The sequence below is a fragment of the Bos indicus x Bos taurus genome, chromosome 11, assembly GCF_003369695.1.
Source record: "Bos indicus x Bos taurus breed Angus x Brahman F1 hybrid chromosome 11, Bos_hybrid_MaternalHap_v2.0, whole genome shotgun sequence".
In the NCBI taxonomy this organism is placed as follows: Eukaryota; Metazoa; Chordata; class Mammalia; order Artiodactyla; family Bovidae; genus Bos; species Bos indicus x Bos taurus.
This window is the reverse complement of record NC_040086.1, coordinates 102,796,927-102,822,194: the sequence shown is the minus strand read 5'-3', so window position 1 is coordinate 102,822,194 and position 25,268 is coordinate 102,796,927. Positions and strand designations below refer to the sequence as shown.

The 25,268-nt window shown below is 60.3% G+C and overlaps 1 protein-coding gene across 1 annotated transcript; it reads left to right on the top strand.

Annotated features, from left to right (window-relative positions):
* On the top strand, positions 1-24,769 carry QSOX2 (quiescin sulfhydryl oxidase 2). The gene is given in 13 exon segments (XM_027556737.1): positions 1-349; positions 9,099-9,199; positions 10,613-10,661; positions 11,183-11,288; positions 11,423-11,513; positions 12,254-12,399; positions 13,582-13,716; positions 13,953-14,082; positions 16,277-16,399; positions 17,312-17,462; positions 20,572-20,760; positions 22,490-22,858; positions 22,861-24,769. Coding segments are annotated over 13 exon segments (2,097 nt in total). The 5' UTR covers positions 1-15; the 3' UTR covers positions 23,034-24,769.
* Positions 24,770-25,268: the final 499 nt, after the last annotated feature.

The window sequence follows — 25,268 nt, the reverse complement described above, 5'->3', positions numbered from 1 at the left end:
CGCGGCACTCCCAACATGGCGGCGGCCAGGACGGCGGCGTCGGCAGCGCGCAGCCCGGGAGCTCCGGCGGCGGCGGCGGCGGCCCGAACCCGGCGCCCGCCCTCGGCGCGGCCCGCGAGGCTGCCCCCGCTGCTCGTGCTGCTGGCGGCGGCGGCAGGGCCGGGCGCGGGCGGCGCGGCGCGGCTGTACCGCGCGGGCGAGGACGCCGTGTGGGTGCTGGACAGCGGCAGCGTGCGCGGGGCCACCGCCAACAGCTCGGCCGCGTGGCTCGTGCAGTTCTACTCCTCGTGGTGCGGCCACTGCATCGGCTACGCGCCCACCTGGCGGGCCCTGGCCGCAGACGTGAGAGGTGAGGCGCGCCTGGCGCGGGGGCCCGACCCCGGTCTCTGGCCTGCCGCCTACGACCCCCGGATTCTCTCCTCAGGTCCCTATCCCCTGGCCCTCTGGAGGTGCTCCGCCTCGGCGGCCGCTGGCCTGCACCCTGGGTTCATCCCTCGTATGACGCCCCCCGCCCCAGTGGAGATCTGGGAAGTCGGCTGTCAAGTCAGGATGACAGGAACCCCTCTCCCGCCACCGCCCTCGCTCAGCTGGGGACACAGAGGCCTTCCTCGTTTGTCCAGCCCTCCAGACCCTCTTGTTGAGTCTCTGAAAGCTTCAGCAACCACCTCCGCCCCAGGTCTTTATCCTAGCTGTGTCCTGACGTTCATCTCGTCCTCAGTAACTCCACCCGGCTGCCTGGAATCCCGGTTCTTTGAGGCTCCCGTTCCTGTCCCGGGCTGCTTTCCCTGTAGGTCGTTCTTCATTCTCCTTTGGTTTGGAGAGCTGAGCATATATGGTGGCTACTCAAAGAGGTCCAGCTGTGCTGGAGACTTCTCTGTGGAAGCAGAAAAAGACCTTCCCGCATTTCATTGGTTGGTTCCTTGTGCGTGGTCACGCAGCCTTGGACCAATCTGACACCCACCAGACTTCTGGTCACGTTCCCACACTTTATTGACGCTTGGCACTTCCTCATCCCGGTGCGAATTGCTAATCAGCCACTAAGTTCTTGGCGTGCTGTCCATTGCACAGTTGTAGCCGTTTAAGGGTTTTGCAGCAGCCTTCCTACAAGCTGGAAGCGCTTCAGAAGAGAACACGAATTGCTCTGAAGTGGGGGCCTGTCCCCAACAAGAGCAGGGTTTGGCAGGACTTTGCTGAGGCTGAGCTGACCTCTAATTATATATTTCAGAGGGCAAGAGAGTAACAAATGGGCTCTTTTCCTGAACTGCAGTTTTACAGCCAACCCTGTTGGGATTTTCTCATATCTAGACAGATTCGTAAGGAAACTTAAAAAAAAAAGTCTAAATCGGGCTTTTGTATGTGATTGTGATTATCTTTAGCGGCTTCTCTTGCCTCAAGGTATTGGGACTTCTTGATTGTAAAGCGTCTGTTCTTTGATCTAGTGTTTTCTTGAGCCTTCGCCGCTGGTCAGAACTGAAGTCAGAGACTTCGTGAAATGGACGGTCTGCTCCATAATAGGTGTCCTTTAAGCCTTTGCTGTGCCATCAAGCAAGTACTTTTAATAATAAGAGGACTTGGCAGTTTTCTTTTGTCATTGGGAGGCAGCAACAGATACGGCAATTTTCACGCTCGTCGCTCTGGCAAGACGCTGTCATCACTTGTTTTGCACATTTTGATTTTTTTCAGCTTAGTGTGTGAAATACAGAAGTTGTCAGTAGGATTTGAATATTGCAAACCATTGCATGGTTCAGCCAGCATGTGAGGAGCCTTGGGCATTGTCCCTGCAACTCAGAAGGGAAGTTATTTTTGAAACAGAAACTATTGGTTGCTGAAAAAGTTCATTCAGGTTTCTCTGTATGTTCCCAGACACACCTTTTGGCCAATCTGGTAGTAAAATCTATTACCTAGTGATGTGATTAGCCTAACTGTTGGCTAAAGAAGATTATCTTAAGAGAGTTGGGGGTTTCCCAGGGGGCACTCGTGGTAAAGAACCTGCCTGCCAGTGCAGGAGGTGTAAGAAACGCTCAGTCCCTGGGTGGGGAAGATCCCCTGGAAGAGGGCATGACAGCCCAGTCCAGTATTCTTGCCTGGAGAATCCCTTGGACAGAGGAGCCTGGAGGGCAATGGTCCCTAGGGTCGCAGAGTCAGACACGACTGAAGCAACTTAGCACGCACGCCAAGTTGGGCGTTCTGCACGTGAAGGCAGGAAGAGCAGGCCTGAGACAAAAGGAGATGTGACTGAGAGTGAAAAACAGCTGTGGCTCCAAAGACGGGGGGAGGACGGGGTCCTGAGAGCTGGGCTGCCGGGGCTCCCTGAGCACGAGCTCTGACTGGAGGCAGAGCCTGGGCACTGGGCAGTGTCCACGTCAGGTCCCCAGAGAGAGCTAACCTGGAGACCTTGTGGGCCCAGGCTGGGCAGGCGGAAGCAGAAGCTCTGGGCGTGAGGCCTGGCCTGTCAGCGTAAGCCCCAGAGGTGGAGGATCCCTGTCTTGGGGCCACTGACCACGCCAGGCACCTGCAGGAGAGGGCCTGAGGCTCGAGGCGGTGCAGGGGCCCCACCCCCCACCCCCCGCCATGGCTGTCTGCACATAAGAACGCTCCGCTAGAGGAACCTGCTACTCGGATCCTGGGCTCCCGCCTGACTGACCCAGGGTCCTTCCCGTGCCTCGTCTCTGTGAAGTCCCTGAGGAGCGTGTTGAGAAGAACTGCCCACACCCTCAATACGGAGGCTAGTGCAGCCCCTCCGCCCAGCGCCTTGCTTCTGCCAGGGGCCCTCCCGCAGGGGCGGGGGTGCCCAGCGCCCACACAGTCCAGTCTGCGCGCAGTCATTGTTCCACTCTCACGGCTTCAGGCCCAGTCAGCCTTTTGTGAACAGGGGGTTCAGTGAGCCCCTGGGGCACGCAGACCTTGGCCTGGGCCTGTCAGATGCCTCTTCCCTCCCCTCTTGAAATGCCCTGTCCAGCCCACTCAGCTACTCTACCCTCCACTGCCACTCTCGACAGCAGCATGGCTTCTAGAAGGTGGCTGCTTACAGTACAGCCCCGGCTCCGACTTGAGGTTGCTGGCTGGGGCTGGTCACTGAGCTGGAGGAGCGCCTGCTGCCCCCCGCCCCAGCGCCTCCTGAGTGGCCTCCTCCACTTGCTCAGAGTGGGCAGGGGTCTGCAGGGGGCCGGGGCTCCTCCCCTTGGCGGGCCCTCTCTGTACACAGCGTCGGGGCACCTTTGTTTTCCTAAAAGATTTGGATTGAACTTGAGCTCTTTGCTGACATTTTTAAGATTTTGAAAATAATTGTTTTTCCTTCTATGAAGGTGGCTTAACAAACAAAAGAGGTACTGTGGGTGCAGCCAAACGTCCTTCCAGCGTTTGTGTAGATCTGGCTTAGGCCTGTCACTTCTAAGTCCTTCACAAAACAAACCCTGCTGTGCCCCTGAAAATCCTCTTGCCCGGAGCTGTGATGTTAGCGCAGTCTCTGCGCCACCTCCTTTTGAGGTGAGAACTGAGACACCTGGTGGGGGTGGGCAGCTGCCACCTGGAGACGCCTTCAAGACAGCCACGGAGACTTCCTCAAGGCCCGAAGTGCCCGTCGGGGCTGCCGGGTCCTGGGCGTCTGTCTCCCGTGTCTCCTCCGCTCCGTCTTGGGGGCACAGGGGAAGGTGTTCTGTCATTGGCCCCAGAATGGTTTTTTTTTATACAAGATCGTTCTTTTTTTAATGTAATTTTGTTTGTTTATTTCTGGCTACCCTGCGTCTTTGTTGCTGTGCAGGCTTCTCTCTGGTCGCAGTGCTCGGGCTCCTGACTGCAGCGGCTTCTCTCGTTGCAGAGCACTGGCCCTCGAGCGCAGGCTCAGTAGTTGTGCACAGGCTGAGTTGCTCCATGGCCTGTGAGATCTTCCTGGATCAGGGGTCAAACCCATGTCTCCAAGCAGGCACATTCTTTACCACTGAGGCACCAGAGAAGCCCACCCCCAGAATTCTTGATGAGAGACTCAGACGAAAGCAGGACCTGGCAGGCAGCACCACCGCATAACACCCATGTGGCCACGCCGTCGAGTGGCAGGCCGTGGGTGCCAGGGCCCCACGGCACGCGCCTGGTGCATCCAGGGCTGGCCAGGCCCCCGCTTGCCTCCCACCCATCTCAGTCACCAGCTAGTCTCCTCATTCGCATGGCTGCAGGCTTCATGCACGTGAACTAGACCAGCTGATGGTCCCCACAGCCGCTCCCTGTTCTCTGGGAGAAGCCGGGGGGCTGAAGGGGGCAGGGTGCTGATGGAGCAGGACCCCACCTGGACCCTGGAGAGGCAGGTGGGCGGGGGCATGTCCCCCCACGGGGGCTCTGCCGCACTGAGATTTGTCTGTGAGACCCAGGCTTCACTGCAGCCGGACCCAGAGGGACGGCGCCGCCGCGTGCCCCTTGGGACACTGAGCAGAGGAGCCCTGCTGGCGAATGTTGCTGGCTTCACGGGCGGCCGGGGGACCCTGATCTCAGGGCGGTTCCCGCCCGCGGCCTGTGCTGCGCGCCCCCGCCCCAGCCCACAGAGCCGGCCAGCACTCCCACGTGTGCTGTTCACAGTGTGCGTGCCGCAAGGCCTGCGAGACCACAGACAGTGCTAGCTTAAGCACACCTGCGTGCAAACACACCTGCGTGCAAGCACAGGGATGAGACAGCCCTGAGACAGTCGCGGCCCTCTGTCCCCGGAGGCTGACGCAGAGCGTGACTCCAGGCTGCTCTGGGGGCTGCTGGAGAAGGCGCGCTCCTTAGCACGAGGCTTCCTCTCTGCCCGGGCCTGTGCGTCCTGAACTTGGAGCTTGCCTGAAAGGCCCTTTGCTCTGCCTGGAGGGGCCTCCCGGGGGCCAGAGCGCCCTCCAGCGGCGCCAGCATGGGAGCCAGCGTGGCCGCCTCACCCTGATGGCCGGCCCTCCCTCCCAAGGGTGAGAGGACCAGGAGGCCGCAAGGAAGCGAGGGGCGGGGTTCTCTGAAACCCGAGGGGTTAATTAATCTGAACTGTAACCGTTTTCTTCAAGTGATGGATGCTTTACCATAAGTGTGACTTGTATAGACGTTCTATTAGAACTTGCCAAGTAATGGTGGGAAGTTTAATCCTGTGAGGATAAATAATATAGTTACTTGACAAGGAAACTTGAGATAAATTGTAGTTCTCTGTGTAGACATGCTTAGTTAAAAATAGATGGGCTTGTGAGCGGAAGTGAGGAGTGGCCCGGAGCTCACCGCTGCTCCCTGTGGAGGCCCCCTGCCCGGCTGGCAGCTGGGGGTGGCTGGCGCGGGCCTAGTCCTGAAAGCAGGCGATTTGCATTCAGTTGAGGGCGCTTCCCTCCTTTGTGTGTGGAGTCCCGACAGGTGGGAGAGGCAGGAGGAGGGGAGGGCACCAGCTGAATGAGCGCAGACCCTGAAGCTCACCCTTTGAAACGGTTTGCATTCTCCCTGATAAAACAGACCGGCTCCCTTTTGTGCTGCTGTGAAAGCCGCCCATCTGCCGGGATGCCTGTGGTGGCTGTTGGTGCCCCCGTCACTGAAATCTCCCTCATCTGCCTCCTTCCTGCGCTGCACAGGCGGCCTCTTTCAAAGGTGGTCAAGGACCACGTGAGGCGTCAGCAGGCCGGGCACCTGGCCCTGCCCCGGGCCGCCGCCTGGATGGGGTGCACACGTGCGGACCCCAGAGTCCTTGGCCCAGCAGGAGCTGTCCTGTCCCCGCCAGCTTGCGGTGACCTGTGTGCGTCTCAGAACACTCTCTGCGTGCGTTCCCTGTCCGCGTGGACCCCGTCCTTCAGAGGGGAGGACAGACAAGGCGCAGGAGCGCCAGCGGTGTGAACAGCTGGACGTGGGGGCAGGTCCTAGGAAGGTGAGTGGGACGCTGGGGTTGGCGCCCGGCAGGGCCGCTGGGCGAGGGGCCCGCCACGTGGAGGGCCAGCAGGTGCCGTGTCCAGAGGGCCCAGCCCCGACGGCCACATGAGCTGCAGGAGTGGCTTCCAGCAGAGGCCCCTTGGCCTGGTCTCTCTGTGGAGTGTCCCCGGCTGCTCCCTGCAGGACTGAGGCCCAGAGACTCGCTGGCCAGTGGGGGTGCTTGTGGGGAGGGGAAGCACCCCGTCTCGCTTCGGTGGGGCGGGCGGGCTCTGAGGGGTGTGGGGGTGCTGGCTTTCCGGGACCGTCGGCCGTTGAGAAGCTGGTGTCAGCTTGTGAGCAGGAGGGACAGCCCTCCAGCTGGCTTGCGCCCTGGGTCCGATGACCGGGCCAGGTTGACCCCGAGCCGTCTGGGCTCCGGGGACGCGGCAGCCGGCCCTAACCTCACAGTCGTGCTGCCTTCCAGGGCACTGCCGTGACTGCCCCTGGCCGGTCACCGCCCGGGGGCTCGTTTTCTTCTCATTCTCCTGTTAGGACACATTTGAAACTTGAGCCGAGGTGGGGCTCGTGTCCTCTCAGTACCACACGGGCCTGCTCCCCAGGCTCCCCAAGCTGAGTCCCCAGGGCTGTGCCTATGTTGACTTTCGCTTCATGACCATTAGTTAAGGGCTCAGACCCAGGCTGCAGTGAACTCACAGACCTCACTGGGGAGCGACGCAGAGCGCTTCTGTGCAGCAGGAAAGGGAACCCGAGGGCTTCTTGCCCTCCAACGTCGGCCAGCTCTGTCCTGGAGGGCTAGTCCTGCTGGCCGTGGGCTCGGTCCTCTCTCACCCCAGCCGGGTCCATCAGTAAGCAGGTCAAAGGCGTGTGTGACTCCTCCTTCTGCAGTGATGAGTCATGCTCTTGGCTTTTTGAAAATTACACCCTGATGCTGACTTAGGAAGGACTCGGTGCAGGGAACCCTCACACTTGTAAATTTACGAAGTGTTTCATTTACTAGAGATGTCCCAGGAAAGATCAGTCCAGCGTAAGTTTTTCTTAAACACAGAGCGTTTCAGCGCAGTCGGACTGATGCTGGGGCCCTGCTGCTATTTCAGGGGACACCTCAACTTTTCACTGTTACCCTGGGAATAAGCAGGTGGTTAAAAACCTGGGGAAAGCCAAGGCCTTTCTTTTTGAAGCCACTGGCAGGTGTACCCTATTTTTAAGGGCAGGGCCCACCTACTGGGTGCCTGGGATACTTGAAGGAGTTTGGGAGGCTGGAAAAGCAAAGCTGGTACCAAGCGTCGCCCATTTCTGCTGCTCTGCCCAGGGCATCTGTGGCCAGGACCCGGCGGTTCCCGAAGCCAGGCTGTCCCTCCCCTCCTCACCCCGGGAGGAGGGCTGGGCCTGGGGGTCGGTTGCATTTCAGGAGGGGCGCCTGGCTGGGGTGGCCTCGTGACCCTGAAGAGGAAGGCGGCTGAGCCCAGGCCAGTGGAGTGTCCGCCCGAGGGGTCTGTCCTGTGCTAGAGCGGCGCGCGTCGTGGGGGGACTCCGGCTGGGGGGCTGGGGTGGGGGCCAGGCCCCCGGGGGCGGTTTGGAGGTCGTGGTCACCCCCGCGCAGGCCTGCAGGCTGAGCCAGGGACGGCGGGGCGAGCCCCTGGAGCCTGCAGTGCTCCTTCGCGGTCGGGGGCTCTTGAACCAGAGCCCGGGTGAAGCCAGTGCCCTCTGGAGTCAGGAGGGCCGTGCCCGGGCCTGGGGCCTTCTGTGCCTGGCAGCCAGTGCGCCTGGCAGCCCCGATGGGCGCTCTGTGGCCTTCTGCCCCGGAGTCCAGGGAGGCACAAGCAGAGCAGGCCGCGGGCCCCATGGTGCACAGACGTGGAGCACACGCTCCCCACAAGCACCCTGAGGCTCTGTGTTCTACATTTCGTAAGTAGCGCATGCTTATTGAGAAAAGCCTGAAAAACAAGAACGTGGGGCCAAGTCCCACGAGAAAGCGGCACCGTCGTGAGCGGCTCTGAGTGTCTCCCGTCTCTCTCTGCCTGGGCCCGGCTCCGCGTGTGCGTGGTGTCAGCTCCTGGAGCCGTGTTCCGTCTCCTCTCTCTCTCGTCCTGGAACAGCCTTTTTTTTTTTTAAAGATGGAGCAAAAGCTTGTCATGGAAATTCTCAGTAAGCCTTGATTCCCTGTGTTTGTGAGCTGGGAGGAGGTTGCAGAAGTGAGACGCTCTGGCGGGATGGACAGGTGCCGAGTGGAGAGGACAGGGCTCCCTGCTCACAGTCGGCCGCTGGGTGGGGCGCAGCGACCCGAGGCCGTGCGTCCTGCCCGCATCTGCGCTCCGGCCTCACCGATGGGACGAGAGCGTTGACTGTTCTTCCTTAGTTCCTTGTAATTTGAGATTCCAGAAAGACGTGACCTGTGGTTCAGGAGGGCTCTGTGATTTCTTCCATCCTTTCAAACGCCTTCAGGATGAGCCGGCTTCACTGCGGCCACTTAAGTGGAGCACTGTTCTGTCATCGGTCGTGAAAGGTGGAGCTGTGTGTCTTGTGTGTTTTTCACTTGATCTTTTGCTTTATGTTAATATCAGTACATACTTTTTACAGTTGCAGAGGAAGAAGGCACGTATTTGTAAGCATAAGTGTAACATTAGATGGAACAAAAGCAATCATGAGTTGCCGATGTATACAAGCCTTGGTGTCAGAGTAGTACTTACGCTGGCCTCTCTCCTTCCTGGCCTGTCTTTACTGTAACTCTGAAGTCTTAGTCTTAAGCAGCACTCAGAGAAAACTTACTTGCCATGACTTGTAGCCAAGTGAGTGCTTTAGACTGGTGGTGTCTGTCAGAACTCACCACAGCTCAGGGACGGACAGTCACAGGTTCCCCTTCAGAAGTCACCTGACCGCAGGACGCGGTGAGCGGGGCTCGGCCCGGCCCGTCCCCTTGGGCTTGTCCTGCTCGGGCACTGCTCTGCTGCCCTGTGTGTGCCCGACCGCCAGCCCTCCTGCTTCCCCTGCAGGCTGTCCCCAAGCCGGCCAAGGAGCCAGCGAAGGTTTGGGACTCTTACTGTCCCGGAGAAGGGAGCAGGTCTTCCAAAGAGAGACCCTCACCTGGGGGTGTTGGGGAGACCCTTCCTCTGAAGCTGGCGACTGAAGGTGACCCCCCATCCTTACCCTCGCCCGTGTGAGCTGCGCTTGGGGTCTCCAGGGCTCAGCTCCCCCGGTCCTCGCCAGGACGGGGCCCCTCTAACAGTCTCGCTCCTGCTTTTCAGACTGGGCGGCTGCCATCCGCGTCGCCGCCCTGGACTGTGCGGAGGAGAAGAACCAGGAGGTGTGCCGCGCCTACGACATCCACTTCTACCCCACCTTCCGGGTGAGCGCCGCGCCTCCGCCAGCCGCTCGCACGGCCTGGGGGCTTGGGGAGGGCGTCTCCCAGCTCAGGGGCTTCTGTGTGCAGGGGTCACCTCTCATTGCACCCCGTTGGATTGCAGGGTCACACTGGGACTGTGCACTTGCCTGCTCACACCCAGCGAGGCCTGCAGGCACGGGAGTGGCCGGCGCTGCCCTGAGAGCGCGTGCCCAAGTGAGGCGGGGCCCGCAGGTGCCTTGCCCGGGGGTGGGGGTCTGGTGCCTGCCAGCTGTGCCAGTAGCCGTCGCCGCCCTGCAGACCAGCCTGTCCCCATCTCTCCCGCTAGGGGGCGACTGGAACCTGAGCAGTGCACCCAGCTCTGTGTGTGTGTGTGTGTGCGCCTGTGTGTGCGTGCACACGTGTGCCTGTGTGTGTGTGCGTGCAGGAGCGCGTGCACGTGCCTGTGCGTGTGGCCCCTCGCCTCACTGGAGCGCATCTGAGGAGGGAGGCCGTGCCTTTGGAGGTGGCCTCTGGGAAGCTTGGGGGCCCCCTTCCTCTCAGCCCTGAACCCGCGCCCTGTGTGCACAGCGCCAGCTGCTTCTCCCCGTCATGCTGACCTGGTGACCTCGTGTGTCCGTCTCTGGCTGGGCCCTGCCCACCAAGGCGCCCTCCCCTGGAGCGCGGGTCCAGGCTTGGGTCCGCTCAGCGCCTTCCTATTGGGTTTGCCTGTTGTGTCTCGGCTTTCCCCACAGGGTGCTGTGCTGCGTGTTTGGGGGCCCCCCTCAGCTAACAGGATGCTGCTGGGACCCCCACACGCTGGGTGTGGCTGGGGCCCAGCCCTGGCGTGCAGTGCTGATGGGGGCCAGGGCGTGGCCTCTGTTCGGTCCTGGCCCATCTACCGCTGTCCCACCTGTGTTCTCCGGGCTGGTGTACAAGCCCCGTGTGTCTTCATCACGCCCCTTCGTCCAGCTGTGAGAGGGGGGTGTCGTCACCCTAGCTGTCACTTTCTCCATTGTCTTCACTGAGTCTTTCAGTGAAGAAGGTTTTTAATGGTCACGTACAATGCTTGTCCTCTGCCGGAAGACCCCTGTTGCAGAGCCTGTCTTCCTCCCGGGAGTCTGTGCACTGGCGCACCACGAGCCTGTGGGGGCAGTGCCGGCCGCGGGGGTCCTGTCGGGGTCCCAGCCCTGTCGGGGCAGAACCCCTGTGTGCCCGGGTCTGGTTGGTACTGAGCAGCCCTCGTGAGTCTGGAAGAAACACTGCCTTGCACAGAGGCCCGTAGAAGCGCGGTTTCATCATCAGTCAGCGTGAAGTTCCTGGAGCAGTGAGAGTGAAGCTCTCAGCCGTGACGGCCGTCTTGTTGCTTGAAGATGAGACGTTGCGCAGGCGCCGGGCAGGGCCGCTCCTTACTTGTGTTTGTTGGTTTTCTCCCCTCAGTATTTTAAAGCGTTTACAAAGGACTTCACAACTGGAGAAAACTTTAAAGGTAAGGACACACACGTCGTCCTTCACTCTCCTAGACTCCTGCGTCCCTCACAGCGCGCCGAGGGCTGGGCGGGCCTGCCCTCCCCCGCTTCGGCAGGTTCGCCTTGAGGCTGTCGGTCCTTTCTTCCCCAGAAGGGTTAAACAGCCACAGTTTCAGCAAGAATGTTTGATTTTGGCAAATACAGTGGTTAAATTTTTTTTAAGTAAACATTTTTGAAAACAAAAGTTTGGAAAAGTGCACGCGTCACAAGAGCACCGCGGTGAAATTTTGTGAGTGACCCCCTGCCCCCCGCCCCGGAGCCCCCAGGTGAGGTCGTTCAGCCTTCCTCTGAGCTTGCTGTGGATGGACGTGCCTGTGGCCTGGCTCCACGCCGGGGGCGCTGGAGCTCAGCAGTTCCCACGCTGGTCCCGTGAGGTGGTCTGCGCATGACTCCACCGTGTGTGCCTCGCGCCCTGGGGGCCCTGGGATGGGGTGGGCGCTCGGCAGGGCCGACTCGCCTGTGACGGGGGTCCTCCCCACAGGGCCCGACCGAGAACTGCAGACAGTGAGGCGGACCATGATCAACTTCCTGCAGAACCACACAGACGGCAATCGGCCCCCCGCCTGCCCGTCCTTGGACCCCATCAGGTGTGTGCTTCTGTGGAAAAGGCAGCACGTTTCAAGTTGAATTTAATTTTGTAGAGTAGAGACGTGCATTGAGTGATGTGGGCACTGGTATGCGATGGCCTTGAAGACACTAAAAGGCTCTGTCTTCTTAAAAGGCCCAGTGATGTCTTTTCACTCATCGACAAGCGAGGTGACCGGTACGTGGCTGTGCTGTTGGAAGATGACAGCTCCTACGTCGGACGCGAGGTACTGTCTGCGCCCCTCTCGTGTCGGCGCTGCGGTCAGACTCCGTGACAGTAGCGACTTCCGCCTCAGCTCTTGGAGTGTGTGTTCTGCACTCATTAATTCTCGGAATTGCCCATGTGTTATTCAGCAGACTCACTAGAGAAGGCTCGTTTACAGAGAAGACCGTTGGGACGGGGTGGGGGGCTGCCTCCCAGAGGAGACAGAAGCAACTCCCGCCTGCCGCCGCCTCCCCTGGGGGGCCAGGTGGGCTCATGACGGACGTGGTCCCCAGGACACACAGCGTCCCTGAGGGTGTCCTCTGTCCAGTAGGCGTTATGGTCCAGACTCTCTCTGCTGTATTCTGGACTCCCAACTTTGGCAAATCCAGTGCCCTTCAGCTGGCTGACCGGGAGGGGTGCTGTCAGCCTCCCAAAGCAAGCCCTGTGGGTGGAGGGGAGGCTGGGGCGTGGCCCCCACTCGCCTGGGGGTGACCGGCCCCGTCTGATGGGGTGGGCTTTGGAGGGGGTGTGGGGAGCACAGCTCTGACCCCTCTCAGGGTCTGCACAGCTGCTGCTCTTCCTGCCCTTGCAGCCCCGGGGGCCTGAACGTGCAACACAACAGGGGTGTCAGTGGCAGTCGGCCTTAGGGAGCAGCTGAGCTGAGAGGCTGTTAGTTTCTGTAAGAAGGCACGCTCGTCAGCGTGGCGTTTCCTGCGGACCCCGCCACCTACCAAGAAGGTGACGTGCCGTCTCATCGCCCAGGTGATCTTGGACCTGATTCCGTACGAGAGCATCGAGGTGAGGCGGGCGCTGGGTTCCAACACAGCCTTCCTGCAGAAGCTCGGCGTGCCCTCCCTTCCCTCCTGCTACCTGATCTACCCGAACGGGTCGCACGGACCAGTCACCGTGTAAGTAGCATCTGCTGCCCTCCCGCACTGCGTGGGCACTCACTGGTCTGGGGGGACTCACCACCTGGTCTCCAGAATAGAAAGCGAGGGGACCGGCTCTGGCCCCACACGTGGCGGTCGCCTTGTGAGACCCACAGAAGCAGCAGGATGCCGCTGGCCTCTGCAGTGGGGCCCGTGCACCGTGAGACAGGCTCAGCTGGAAAGGAAGTGAGTTGAGTCGAGGCTGGGAGGGCATAACGGGTGAGAGGGGTGCCTCCTGGAACTTGAGCTGCCTGCCAGGCCCCAGCCACAGCCAGTGGCCAGGGCCAGCCCCACCTGCGTCCACGGAGCTCTTGGTGAGTCACCATGTGGACAGCGCCTCCCCCGCCCCAAGACGTTCACTGGGGCACTGAGGGCACCCTACCCAGGAGCCTCAGGCACGTGTGGTTCCTGGGCTGTCTGGTATTTTCTAAAAAACAATGGAATTCAGGGTAAGCAAAGAGGTCTCTGGGGCTCGCAGAGCTGGGCACCCAGCTCAGCAGACCTGCCCTGAATACAGCACTGAATACACTGCCATCTCACTTCAAGGAAAAACACGTGTTTTATATTGAAAGTGTCTCTGTAACCTCAGAATGAAAAGACGATGGTTTTAGCGATAGCTGCTATACCTTCCCTTTGGGAATGAAAACAGGCTCTGGACCCTTCGGGTGACCCCTGAGCCACCTCGGGAGGGTGGAGTCCCACAGCAGATGGGTTGCACTGCTGTGCTTGGGAGCCCCTCGCTGCCGGACCCCAGACGCCCCGAGTGGAGCTGGCAGCCTGCAGGCAGAGGGTCTGAGGTCAAAACCCACAGGTTTGGACAAAACTGATCCTGGCAGGTGCTCATACCAACTGTCCGGGCCATCTTAACCTCCCCAGCAAACAGGAATGAGGCCTAGTGCTTTTCACACCTGTAGGTCGGTGCTGTTTCTGGATTTGTCTTATGGTCCCAGGTTGGGCAGCTCCCTCAGGCCCGGGCTTTGTCACCATTCTGCCCGCCCCCTGCCTCAAATATCTGCAGTAAATGCTCAGAGAATGACTGGTCTGAGTGGACCACATCACCCTCGAGGGGCAGGGGGCTGCTCTGATCCTCTTGCCCTGAGACACTTCCCGATGGGCCAGGCCCTGGAGCCGGCTTGAGCCTGCGCCTGACCCCTCTTGCAGTGGGAAGCCCCTCCGGTCGTTTTTCTCCTCTTACCTGAGGTCACTGCCGGGAGTGAGGAAGAAACCAGGTTCCCTTCCTGGGAGACCCAGCAGAGAGGAGAGCTCGGAAGCCGTGGTCTGGAGGGACTTTGACAGGTGAGTGTTCTTCCCCAGGAAGCTGCGGGAGCGGCCGTGGGTAGGGGTCCGGGCCCAGGGCTCCTCTGGGTGGCTCGTTCAGAAGCCCACCGCCCGCCTGCTGGCCTCTTGGGGATTCTCCCTATTGTCTGCTGGTGGGGTGTCCTGGGGGCGTCCCTCTGGGTGGGGTTGGGCTCAGTAACGGGGTTTCTAGAGAGAGGGGTGGGTTCCCCTGACCTGGCAGTGCTCGCTCCCAGGTCAAAGCTGTACACGGCCGACCTGGAGTCAGGGCTGCACCACCTCCTGAGAGTGGAGCTCGCAGCACACAGGTCCCTGGCCGGCGCCGAGCTGAAGACGCTCAAGGACTTCATCACTGTCCTGGCCAAGGTGCGTGGGCGTCTGACTTGGGGCAGGGCCCCCGGCCACAGGGAGCCGGGTGTGCCTGGGGACGCACGTGGCAGGGACAAGAGTCCTGCTCAGGTGGAGTCCCTGTGTAGGGTGCTGGAGACGAGCGCTGGGTGGGGGCGTGTGGAGCAGAGAGGAGGGGATTGTGCGGGAGTGTGGCTCGGTGTGTTCTAAAGGGCTCAGTGGTGTAAAGGGCTTGGTGTGGTCTGAAGGGCTTGGTGGTCTAAAGGGCTCAGTGTGGTCTGAAGGGGGCCAAGCCAGGCCAGATGTGAGTGGGCGGCAGGCAGCAGGATGAGAAGGGAGCACGAGGGGAGCAGGGAGTGGGCGGGAGGCCTGTGTGTCTGGGGGTCGGTGGAGATGGAGGGTGGCGGTTTTACAGGGAGGAGACGCCTGTGGCCGGTGCATTGGGTGGGCCCTGGGGGTGGGCCAGGTTGGCATGCCCACCTTTAGTAGTAGGTGGGGCAGGGGTGGCTTTGTGCTTGCTCGGGTCTAGAAGTGAGGAGCTGTCGGGCGGCATCCATTTCCTGCTGAGAACTCTGAGCTCCCGAGCTAAGAGTCCGGGCCCGTGGTCTGTGGGCAGAGGTTCAGGCAGTCGGGTGTCCCTGCCCCCTAGGGCGAATCTGCACCCTGTTCTGCTGGCCGGGCAGCCCTGCTGTGGCCCTCTGCTCTCCGACCTCAAAGAGAGCCCAGGCCCTTGGGTCTCGCCCACCTGTTGGTCACCTTTGATCCTGCGCTGCCTCAGGAGGAATCTGCTTCCAGAGGCCACTCTCTATAGCCTCTGACGTGATCTGACAAGATCTGAGATACTGTTTATTATTGCCTGAGAGATAAGGAGACTTAGTTTGAAATGATTCCTGTTGCCAAGTGTGCAGCCCCAACACATGCATGCACACACGCTCAGTTGCATCCAGCTCTGCGACCCCATGAACCGCAGCCCGCCAGGGCCCTCTGCCCACGGGATTCTCCAGGCAAGATACTGGAGTGGGTTGCCATTTCCTCCTCCAGGGGATCTTCCCCACCCAGGGATCAGACTCGTGTCTCTTGCGTCTCCTGCATTGGCAGGTGGATTCTTTAGCAGTGGCGCCACCTGGGAAGCCCTGCTGACACAGTAGCTCCTAAGCGATAATTTGGCTGGTCAGAGTTTACTTAGTAAGGTCGTTTAAAAAAGTAAAGAGCTAGAACTTATGTTTAAGGGAATAGAAAGCTACATGGTGTGTTGCAAATGAATAAATGGAGACTGTTGAGACGGTTCTCCCCCCACGATGACCTCAGAGGTCAGAGCTCTCGCGCCGTTCTCGTTCCTTTGAGAAAGTGCCCCCCTGGCTGCCCAGCTATTAGCGTGTCAAGATGGGGGTCTCGCTCTGCACATGAGTTCTTTGTCCTCGTCTTTTCTGGTGTCAGGCTGGAGGGCACGCATGGCCTATAAGATCAGCATAGCTTATTCTTAACAACTTTTCTGAAGTTTACTTAAACTTTAAATGCTGGTCAGTTGATACTGATGCTCTATAACCGATGGAGGAAAAACCCAGACTTGGCAGAGTTGAAGACGTGGCGTTTTTGGTCCCAACGCTGTCGTTAGGGCAGCGTCGGCCCTTAATTTGCACGTGTAATTGGCAGCATCTGAGCGAAGGTCCTCACAGGACAGCTGCGGGCTCCTTGCTCGAGGCTTCCCTGGCGCCGTGGTGCCGCCAGCATGGCCTGAGTGTCCATGTGCAGCTGAGCAGCGGGTGGCACTTGTTTGCACGGAAGCCTCGAGTGTGCGTACCTCTCCAGTCCAAGGGCAGAGCCGGTGGGGGGTGGGGGGCTGCTGGTGGTGGCAGGGAGTGAGGGGAGCAGCGGATGGGTGTAAGTTACGCTGAGGCACGCGGACTGAGCGAGTCGGCAGTGATTTCGGAGAGGCCCCCCGAGCCCTTGGCAGCGTGACGAATGAGGTCCTGGGTGGCCGTGGGCCTGTCGTCAGGTGTGAGGGCAGTGGTAGGGCTGGAGGAAGGGGAGGTGCAGCCCCCAGGCCGCCTCGTCTGTGTTCTGGAGAGACTCCCACCTGGTTCTCGGGCAGCCGGTGGGTCAGGTCAGGGCAGGCCAGGTCGGGGCAGGCCTGGTCTCGGCCCCCGGGAGGCCATGCCTGCCGTGGGGCGTGCTCTCTGAACAGTCCCTGAGCGTGGTCCTTCCTGCCCAGCTCTTCCCCGGACGACCGCCGGTCAGGAAGCTGCTGGAGATGCTGCAGGAGTGGCTGGCCAGCCTTCCGCTGGACAGGATCCCCTACGATGCCGTGCTTGACCTGGTCAACAACAAGATGCGGGTGAGGTGGCCCCTTTGCAGAGGGAAGTCTGCCCGGGGGCCCCTCGCCGCCCCCGTGTCCCTGGTCTGCAGTCCTGGTTTCCATGACGACCTCCCGTTGCTCCCCAGGCCAGGGTCTGGATCAGCTGACTGAGACGATGAGGGGTTTCCGCAGGGAGGCAGCGCTAGGGTTTCTCTTTCAATTTTTAGTAAACTCATCTAGATCTCACACCTGGAAAAGGAGTAAATAAAGACAACATGTCCGGCAAGGACGCCCTGGTTGAGCTGCCTGGCCGCTGCAGCCGCAGGCCCAGGGTGTGGGCTCCCTGGGGTCTGCTCTGGCCGCCTGACAGGTGCCAGTGTCTGGCCTGGCCTCCCCTCCACGGGCCCCAGGCCGAGTGACCGGAAGGTGGCTGAGAGCAGGAGCATGGCCCCGGGGCCAGGCCTGTGTGTCGCCTGCAGGGCCTGAGGGGCCGTTTGCAGCCTGCACTCATGGGCTGTTACAGGCTCAGGCCCATCAGCTCGCTGCTTGTTAAGTGAAGATCCTGTTTGTTCTGGCTGAGAATTGTCTGACAATTGAATTCCTTTATTATCATTATTAGTCTTCTGTAAATCTCATTACAACTAATTCTAACCTGAAACAATGGCGGGCGTCCTGCATGCTTCCTCTTGCTGGTTCATCACGGCCCAGGTGGATGCTTCCCTTCTCCCAAAGATGAAACAGTGGGCCACGGCTCCATGTTCTGAGAAGTCAGTAAAATAGAGACTTTTTTCTCCGGTTTGTTCCTGGATTTAACCGTACTCGTAGTTGATAAAGCTTTCAGACAGATACTCCCTGTGTAACCACCATGCAGTTGAGATAGGACAGTCACCAGCAATTGTTAATTTTAACAATTCAGTATCTCTCCTTCTCTCCACACCCCTCTCTGCCCAGATTTCTGGGATATTTCTCACTAATCACATAAAGTGGGTTGGATGTCAAGGAAGCCGACCGGAGCTGAGGGGCTACTCGTGTTCTCTCTGGAAACTGTTCCACACTCTGACTGTTGGAGCCGGGACCCACCCAAAGGCCCTGGATGGCACAGGTGAGCAGCCCCCCTGCCCTGGGTCACCTGCATGGGCACCATGCTGCCTGCAGAGGGTGCTGGGCCCTCGGGTGCCCGGGTCTGTGCCGAGGAGGACAGAGGCGTGTGTCTTTTCAGGAGCCCTGCTCAGCCCCTGCCCCAGCGCGGGAGGCACCCACATGCGGCCCGTCCATCTGCCCTGGAGGCTGGGGCCTGGCTGACCCACGGGCCGTGCGTCTCGGGGCTGGGCGTGTGCTGGCCAGGAACGCCTCTCGGTGTCGGTGCCTCTTTTTTTTTGTTTTTTTTTTTTTGCTTTAAGGAGTGTGAGACCCGTTTGGGGAGGTGTGTGGTGTCTTATTTATAACAGGTCGCCTGGAGCAGTGCACACTTCGTACACACAGCGTCTGTGGGCAGGCGCTCCGGTGTGCCCTGGCCAGGGTCTTCCGTCTCAGGTCCCCCAGAGCCTGAGGGCAGGGTACCAGCCAGGGCTGGGGTCTCCTCTGAGGGCTGGCGGGGGATGATGGAGGGCTGGATGCCCTCCCCAGGCTCGCGCCCTGCGTGGGTGGCGGCTGTCCCTCGCCGTGCAGCCTGCCCACGGGCAGTGGCTGTCCTGGAGCCCTTGGGGGCCTGTCCGTCATCTCCGCCGTGTTGGTTCATTAGAAGGAAGCTCCCAGGCCCACGAGGGGCAGGGGTGACTCAGACAGGGCGGCAGGAGGTGGGGCCGCGCTGCGCCCTCAGGTCACTAACAGCATGCTGGGCCTCTGGATCCTCTCTGGACCGTGTGGTGTGTGTGCCACAGTTGGCGCAGGGCCCTGGCAGCCTTGGGGTGTCTGCTTATCTTGTGGTTTCGTTCTTTAATCATCACTGACATCTGTATTGAGTCAGAGTGGAGTCCTTGGATCCACATGGTCAATATTCTTTCCAGTAAGACTGTAAACTTATTTTAGAGTTCCCCTTTGCTGTGTAACAGACAGACCCCAAATGCTATGGCTTGAGCCCAGCACCAGGTTTTTGCTCCAGGTTCTGGGCCTCAGATCTTGGGACAGGTCACCTGTGGGCCTGCTGAGCGGGTGGGAGCTGAGTGCTCTAGACTCGGAAGCTGGGGCCCCGGGCAGTACAGCTCCCCTGGGGGCCAAGGAGGGGCTTCAGGGCCTGGGTGTCACTTCCGCCACGGCCTGTGGTTCAGACACCCCCGGCCCGGGCTGGGGGGACATGGCCCACCTGTCGGGCACAGCAAGGGGGCCCACAGCCTCTTAAGGCATCCCTGCCCCTCCTCACTTCCAGGGGGGCATTGGACATCTACGCCCCGGGGCTGGGGGTGGGGAGGTGCTTTAAACCATGGCTTCTCTTGAGAATCACACAGAAGAACGTGTTGGGTGCGTTCAGGAGGAACCTGGGGCTCCAAACAGCAGGTGAGCTCAGAGGCTTAGTGCTGCGGGCGGGCGCTGGCCAGGGCCCTGGAGCCTCCGCTGCCCGGACCTCGTGCTGACGGGGGACGCTCCGCAGAGGACACGGAGGTGGTGACCAAGAGGGAGGCCAGCAGCCAGGACGCTCTGCAAAAACACCGTGGGGCCGCTGCCCATGGCCTGTGGGCGGCCAGGGACAGGCGCACAGCCCGAGATACCTCGGGCATCCGTCCCCTCGGTCGGTGTAAATGGAAGCAATATCCGAGGAGTCTGTCTCCCGCCAAAAGAATTGGGTCAGACTGAGACCCGGATTATGTCTTGGAAGGTTTTTCCTCTCCTTATTGCACGCTTAAACCCCATCGACTAAAAAGCCTGCCGCGCCTCTAATCCGCCCCAGGTAGGGTTTATGGTTCTTGTCCACTTTAAAGATTAGGGCGGCCCGAGTGTGCAGAGGTTCGGTGGGGACGAGGCGGGGAGGATTACCCGCCAGGCACAGCAGATGTCGGCCCAGGGCTCACGGGTGGGAGTGCAGCCCGGCCACAGGGAGTCCTCAGCCCGCGCGGGTGGCCTCGCGCTGGGCGCCCCCGCTGCCCACAGGAACACGGCGCCAGGCGGTGGCCACGTGCTGCTTGGGGCCTTCTCTGAGGGACGCACAGGACCTGCCAGGCTGATGCCCCCGGGGCCTCTCCCGGCAGGCTGGCTCCCCGGCTCCTGCCGGCCGTGGGGAGAGAGGGCTCCTGAAGGCCTGCTGTTAAGACGATTCAGTCTCCGTAACTGCGTCTCCCCACCCCCGTTATTTTGCTGCCTTTCTTCTAATGCTGACGTCTAATCTGTTTTAATCTCACGGTCTCTTGTGTGCACTCAATCCCCCGCGTTAGTTGTCTGGACAGGACTCTGGTCCCGCCCTGCGGCCACCGCCCGGGGCTCCTTGGGCTCGTCCGTTCAGCACGGTGCGTGCTGCACCCTGATGTTGTGGGGTTGTTTTCTTCAGATGGGCTGCCCCCATCCCCAGGGCCTTTACGCAGGCACCGGGTCCCATTAGGGTCTGTTGACACATGGGCGAACGCCGTCTGTGCGGCTGGTAGATAAGAGGGTTTCCTCACACCGAGAGGCTCGGGCTGTTTGAATGAGGGCAGGCCTACACTGGCCCACTGCCTGGAGACCCGCTGCCTGGAGCCCGGCCGCTGCTGACCCATCTGGGAAAGACTGGCCACAAAGGCCGGGGCTGGAGTCACGCCTGGAGGCACTTCTGAGGCCGTGTCCACACTCGGGCTTGCATCTAGCAAGGATTTCAAAGCAAAACAAACGAGATTTTGAATGAGTAGCCGCCCCGGCGCAGGCCCAGCCTTGGGGGCTGCTTGTAGGGCAGGAGGGATGGCACATGGGACATAGACCCTGGCCTCTGGGCTGGTCTTGGGGCTGGGGGTCCTGGTGGACCTGGCCGCTCCAGGCTTCTGGCTTGTTCCCTGGGGACCAGCACGGGCCTTGGAGCAGGTCCAGCAGCTGGACACAGGCAGCCGCCTGCCCATGGGGTGTGCACGTTTGGTGCAGTGTCAAGAGGGTGAGCAGCAGCGTCTGGTGGCCATGGACACCTGGGAAGGAGCCGGTTTCTCCCTGGGGGCTGGCCCGCGGCCCGCGTCAGGCACTCACTCGTCCCGGCTCCCCTGACAGCTCTGCTGACCCTGAGGTGCTGGCCACTGTCGGGTGCCTTGGTCCCTCCACAGGTCTCGAGGACGACCCGCAGGCTGTGCTGCAGACCATCAGGAGGTATGTCCACGTCTTCTTCGGGTGTAAGGAATGCGGCGAGCATTTTGAGGAAATGGCTAAAGAATCAATAGATTCCGTGAAAACCCCGGACCAAGCGATTCTCTGGCTTTGGAAGAAGCATAACCTGGTCAACAGCCGCTTGGCAGGTGAGCAGAAGCCACTGGGTGGCCCAGCCTGCGTGGGGCCTGGTGTGGGCGGCGGGTGCTGCCTGCCTGTGGGGCCACGGCCGGGCCGTCTGTGGGATCAGGTGTCAGTCTCCTAGTGACCTTGCCAGCGGCTGGCAGGCCACAGCCGTCCCCAGCTCCCGTCCCCAGCTCCTGTCCCCAGCTCCCGTCCCCGGCTTCCCAGACGCTCTTGCGCTGCAGGGCTCCCAGCTGTGTGGACGTGGACGTGCCCTTGCCCTGGGGAGCCCACTAGGCCCCCAGTAAATGCAATGGTGGGAGACTGGGAATACAGTTCATTGTCAACAAGGGATTTTAGTGTCATTAAAATCTGCCCTCAGATCTTAGACCAAACTCCTCAGAGTGGTTTTGTTTGAAGAAAAACTGGGGCGCACATATTTTCTCAGAGTTAAGTAACTCAAACTGTTCCTAAATCACTGGCAGATTAAAATTAGGCTTAAATGTAATCCGCCGAGAAATAAGTCTTAATAGAGATGAATAGAAAATGCCACTCAACTGTTGGTTTTTATTTAATCCACTGTATTATAAAAACATATTACAACTAAAGCACTAAAGAAAATTGGTTTTTCTGGACGTGGGGCTGAGGGGCTGCGGGTCCGGTCACGTGGGAGTCGTGCCTCGCCCACGGCTGTAGGTGGAGGCCCGTCCGCCATGGCCCTGGTTCTGACGGCTCCACATCCAGGGCGTCAGGGCCCTCCTGCCCCGGCTGTCCCCGCCCCCCGCCCTCACAGGGGCCTCGTGGTGACCCCGTCGTGGCAGCGCTCAGCCCTGGAGCAGCCGGCGAGGCCCCAGCCAAGCTGCCCTGAGCAGGCTCAGTGTGCCGTGTGCAGTGCTGTGTGAAGGCGGCCTGAGATGGGGTCGCTCCTGTGACTCCGTGTGTCCCCCAGCCCCTCCGTCCCGCCTCTGGGGTGAGGTCTGTGTGGTTCTGTGGAACACGCTCTAGCAGCCCCTCTCTGTCTCGGGGGGTGTGTTTCCAGACCCCAAAGGGGAGCGCCTGGGCCGTGAGGTCCTCATGGCCCTGTGGCTGCTGCCCAGCGCAGCCTGTCCTGAGCACCCCACTAACGAAGTGGCTCCTTGACGTGTGTGTCCAGAAGGACTGGGTGGCAAGGCGTGCCCGGTCAGGTCAGGGAATCCTGGGAGTCCATGGGGCATACTTGCTGCCCCCTGGGCCTGTGGGAGCCCCGGGGTCCAGGGCCGTCACTGCATTGCGAGTGAGAGAGAACCGGAGGCTCATAAGTGCAGCTGTGCGTGTGGGGCCGCCCGGCTCTGCCTCCAGGTCTCGCCCCCAAACAACGGCTGATGGCCCAGGCCGTGCTCTGCCCGCGTGTGTGCTGAACAAGGGAGCGAGTGAGCCAGAGGGAAGGTGTAGGAGAGGGTCCTCTTGGAGGTCTTTGTACCCATGGGGCACCTTAGGGAAGGGAGGACCGCACCCCGGCACGGGCCAAGGTCAAGGGCGCTGAGCCGGGCACTCGCCCAGCCCCTTCTGGGTGTTTGGGGCAGGGTCTGGCTAGGGGAGTGGCAGTGCCCACGTGAGGACACTTCCTGTGCTGCAAGTGCTTCAGGGAAGTGGGCAGCTGTGCAGGGTAGGGTGGGAGGGACAGGGTGGTGGGCGAAGGGGGAGGCGGGCAAGGCCCCCAGGGTGCGGGACAGGCGGCCGGAAGATCTCTTCACCGCGGCCCTCCTCCTCCTCCAGGGCATCCGAGTGAGGACCCCAAGTTCCCAAAGGTGCCGTGGCCCAGCCCAGACCTCTGCCCAGCCTGCCACGAGGAGATCAAGGGCCTGGGGACCTGGAACGAGGGCCAGGTGCTGCTCTTCCTGAAGCAGCACTACGGCAGGGACAACCTCGTGGACACGCACTCCGCGGACCTGGGCGGCCCCGGCGAAGGCGCCCCGGCCCCGGGCGAGAAGCAGGAGGGCAGCCAGGCTCCCCCGGAGCAGCCCCCCGCAGACCACGGTGCCGAGAGCCTGCGTCCGCCCAGCCTGCTGCCCCCCCGGGCTCGCCTGTCTGAGAGGTCGCAGCCAGGCCTGGACCTGCTGCTCAGGAGCCGGGCGGGGGCGAGGGCCGCCGGGGCGCCGAGGCAGCCGCGGCCTTCCTGGGCATGGGCTTCTCCAGCCTGGACATGAGCCTCTGCGTGGTGCTCTACGTGGCCTCGTCCCTCTTCCTCATGGTCATGTACTTCTTCTTCCGCGTGCGCTCCAAGCGGTGGAAAGTCAAGCACCACCATCCTTCCGTGTAGGACGTGGCGAGACTGCGGAGCCGCCTCCAGCGGGGCTGCCGCTTGTGCTCTTCAGATCAGGGACGTTGTCCACACTCCGGACCTGGCGGCCCCTCGAGGGGTCCTTCCGCTCCCCGCCTGCGTGGCCCAGATGTGTCCCCTACAGATCCTAGAGCAAAAAGACTTCACTCTTCCAGGTCTGAAAACGGAAGTGGGTGGCCAAGCCCCGGAACAGGACTTTGCACCCGCTTTCACCTCAAGTTCCTTGACTGCAGGGCCTCGCTCTGGGAGTCAGGGAGAAAAGCCCACACCCTCCCCCCGCCGCCGGGGCCCACCACCCGCCGCCCTCTGCGGCTCCGTGGAGCCGGCTCAGCGATTCCCTGCGTTTGCGCCTCTCAGATGCTGGTGGTCTCTGGGGCGCCGAGGCCGCTCAGGACCAGGGAAGGGAAGCCCCGAGTGTGGGGGGTGTGGAGGGGAGGCGGGCCCTTCGGGGGCGCTGTCTTTGTTGGCCAGCCTGGTGACACGAGGCTGTAAGGGGGTCCTAGTGTGTCCACCACGCGGACCCAGAGCGCTGAGCCCCACTGTGGCAGGGGGTGCTCTCTGGGGCCTCCGGAGGCACCCTCATCCTGTGTGGTCATCCCCTGGCACATACAAGTCCCCGCGAGAGCCCTGCTGTCAGTGGGAGGGAGATGGTGGCCCGCGGCAGGGCAGACTGTGGTCTTGGCCAAGCTTCATTTTCTGGAGCTGTTTCACCACAGGCTCCCAGGCTTTGATGATTTAATTGTCTAATATTGAATGGTTTTAACACATTATTAAAACCCAAAAAGCTTAGAAGTAAATTTGCCTCTGAAAATGTAAACTAAACAGAAATGACCACAGCAGGGAGCATTCCCTTTGAGTGTGAGTGGGTATGTGCGTGTGACACTGGTGGGTGTCATGGTGTCTCCCACCACTCCTGTTCTGCGCTCCGGTTCCTGTGTTTAGTGAGCACCCTGACCGTTTGACAGTTTGGGGAAGAGGGGTGGCCGACTCCTCGGACAACTGCCTTCAGCTCTGTGGTCCCCTTCAGTGGGAGGTGTGACCCGAGGCCTCTGGGCAGGGAACGCTCCACTTCTCTGCCGAGAGCTTTCTTCTGTTGGACACTTTTTAATCCCTGGAAGCCTTTGTGTTTTAAAAGCCACAGGCTTGTCTTAGTGGCTGAGCTGTGTGCCTGGGTTACTGAAGACACCTATTGTTTCTTTTCAACTTGAAAACTGGGCCAGTGTACACACAGCCCAAAGGAATATGCTCAGAACCATTAATTAAACTGCCTTTGGTTTGCGCCAAATGTCGTTTTCTCCCCTAAGTACATTTTCCCAACAGCAAGAGCTGGGACGGTGCTGTGGGTGGGCGGTCTTGTGTACCTGACAGAACCCAGTGACGGGCGACATCGGCGTTCAGGGTTCCTGACAATATTCCAGGTTGAGGGGCGGCAGGTCAGGGTGGCCGCGGCACTGTGTCCCGTCGCTGCTCAGAGCTGGACGCTCCCTTAAGGCAAGGGTTAAGTTCCATTTTCTAAAGTTGTAAGTATTGAGACTAATAAATATGATAGTTGAATAATTTAAATGTATATTTATTTTTAATGGAAGGATTTGGATTAAAAAGAAGCTAATTGACGTGGAAATGTCACTGAAATTTCTTACCTGCAAGAAAAATAAACATTTTGTATTTAAGTAAACTCTAATGTGCACATTTTAAAAATAAAGAAATCCGATATTTGAAAAAATTGTAATTGTTTTGAAGTAAAACTAGCTCTACCAGTGATGGGGTGTCTGGCAAGGGTGTATGGACTGGACCTCTGAAATTTCACAATGTCCAGTATTGAATCAGAAACTCTTTGGAAGACAGCTCAGGGATAGGCAGAAGGTGAAAGATGGGAAGTCCCCAATAGTTGATCTTCTCAGGGCCAAGCTGGACTGAGGGAGAGCGGGACCACAGCCCCTCTCCCTCAGAGGGGAAGAGGGAGGGGATGGCGACTGAGATGCCTGGGAATCCTGCTCACAGGTACCGCAGGCGCCAGTCCCAGGGAACCTTGAGGACCCGCAGACCAGAGTGCCCAGCAGCCCCTCCCCTCAGCTTTGCCCCTGCACCTGCTTACTGCCCCCGGTGCTGAACTGTTGGTTCTTTCTACCGCCTCCCACACCTTGTTTTGTGGTGGAGAGGTCTCCAGTGGCCAGTGTAGCTTGGGGGAGTCCTGGCTAAAGTTTCTGTCAATTC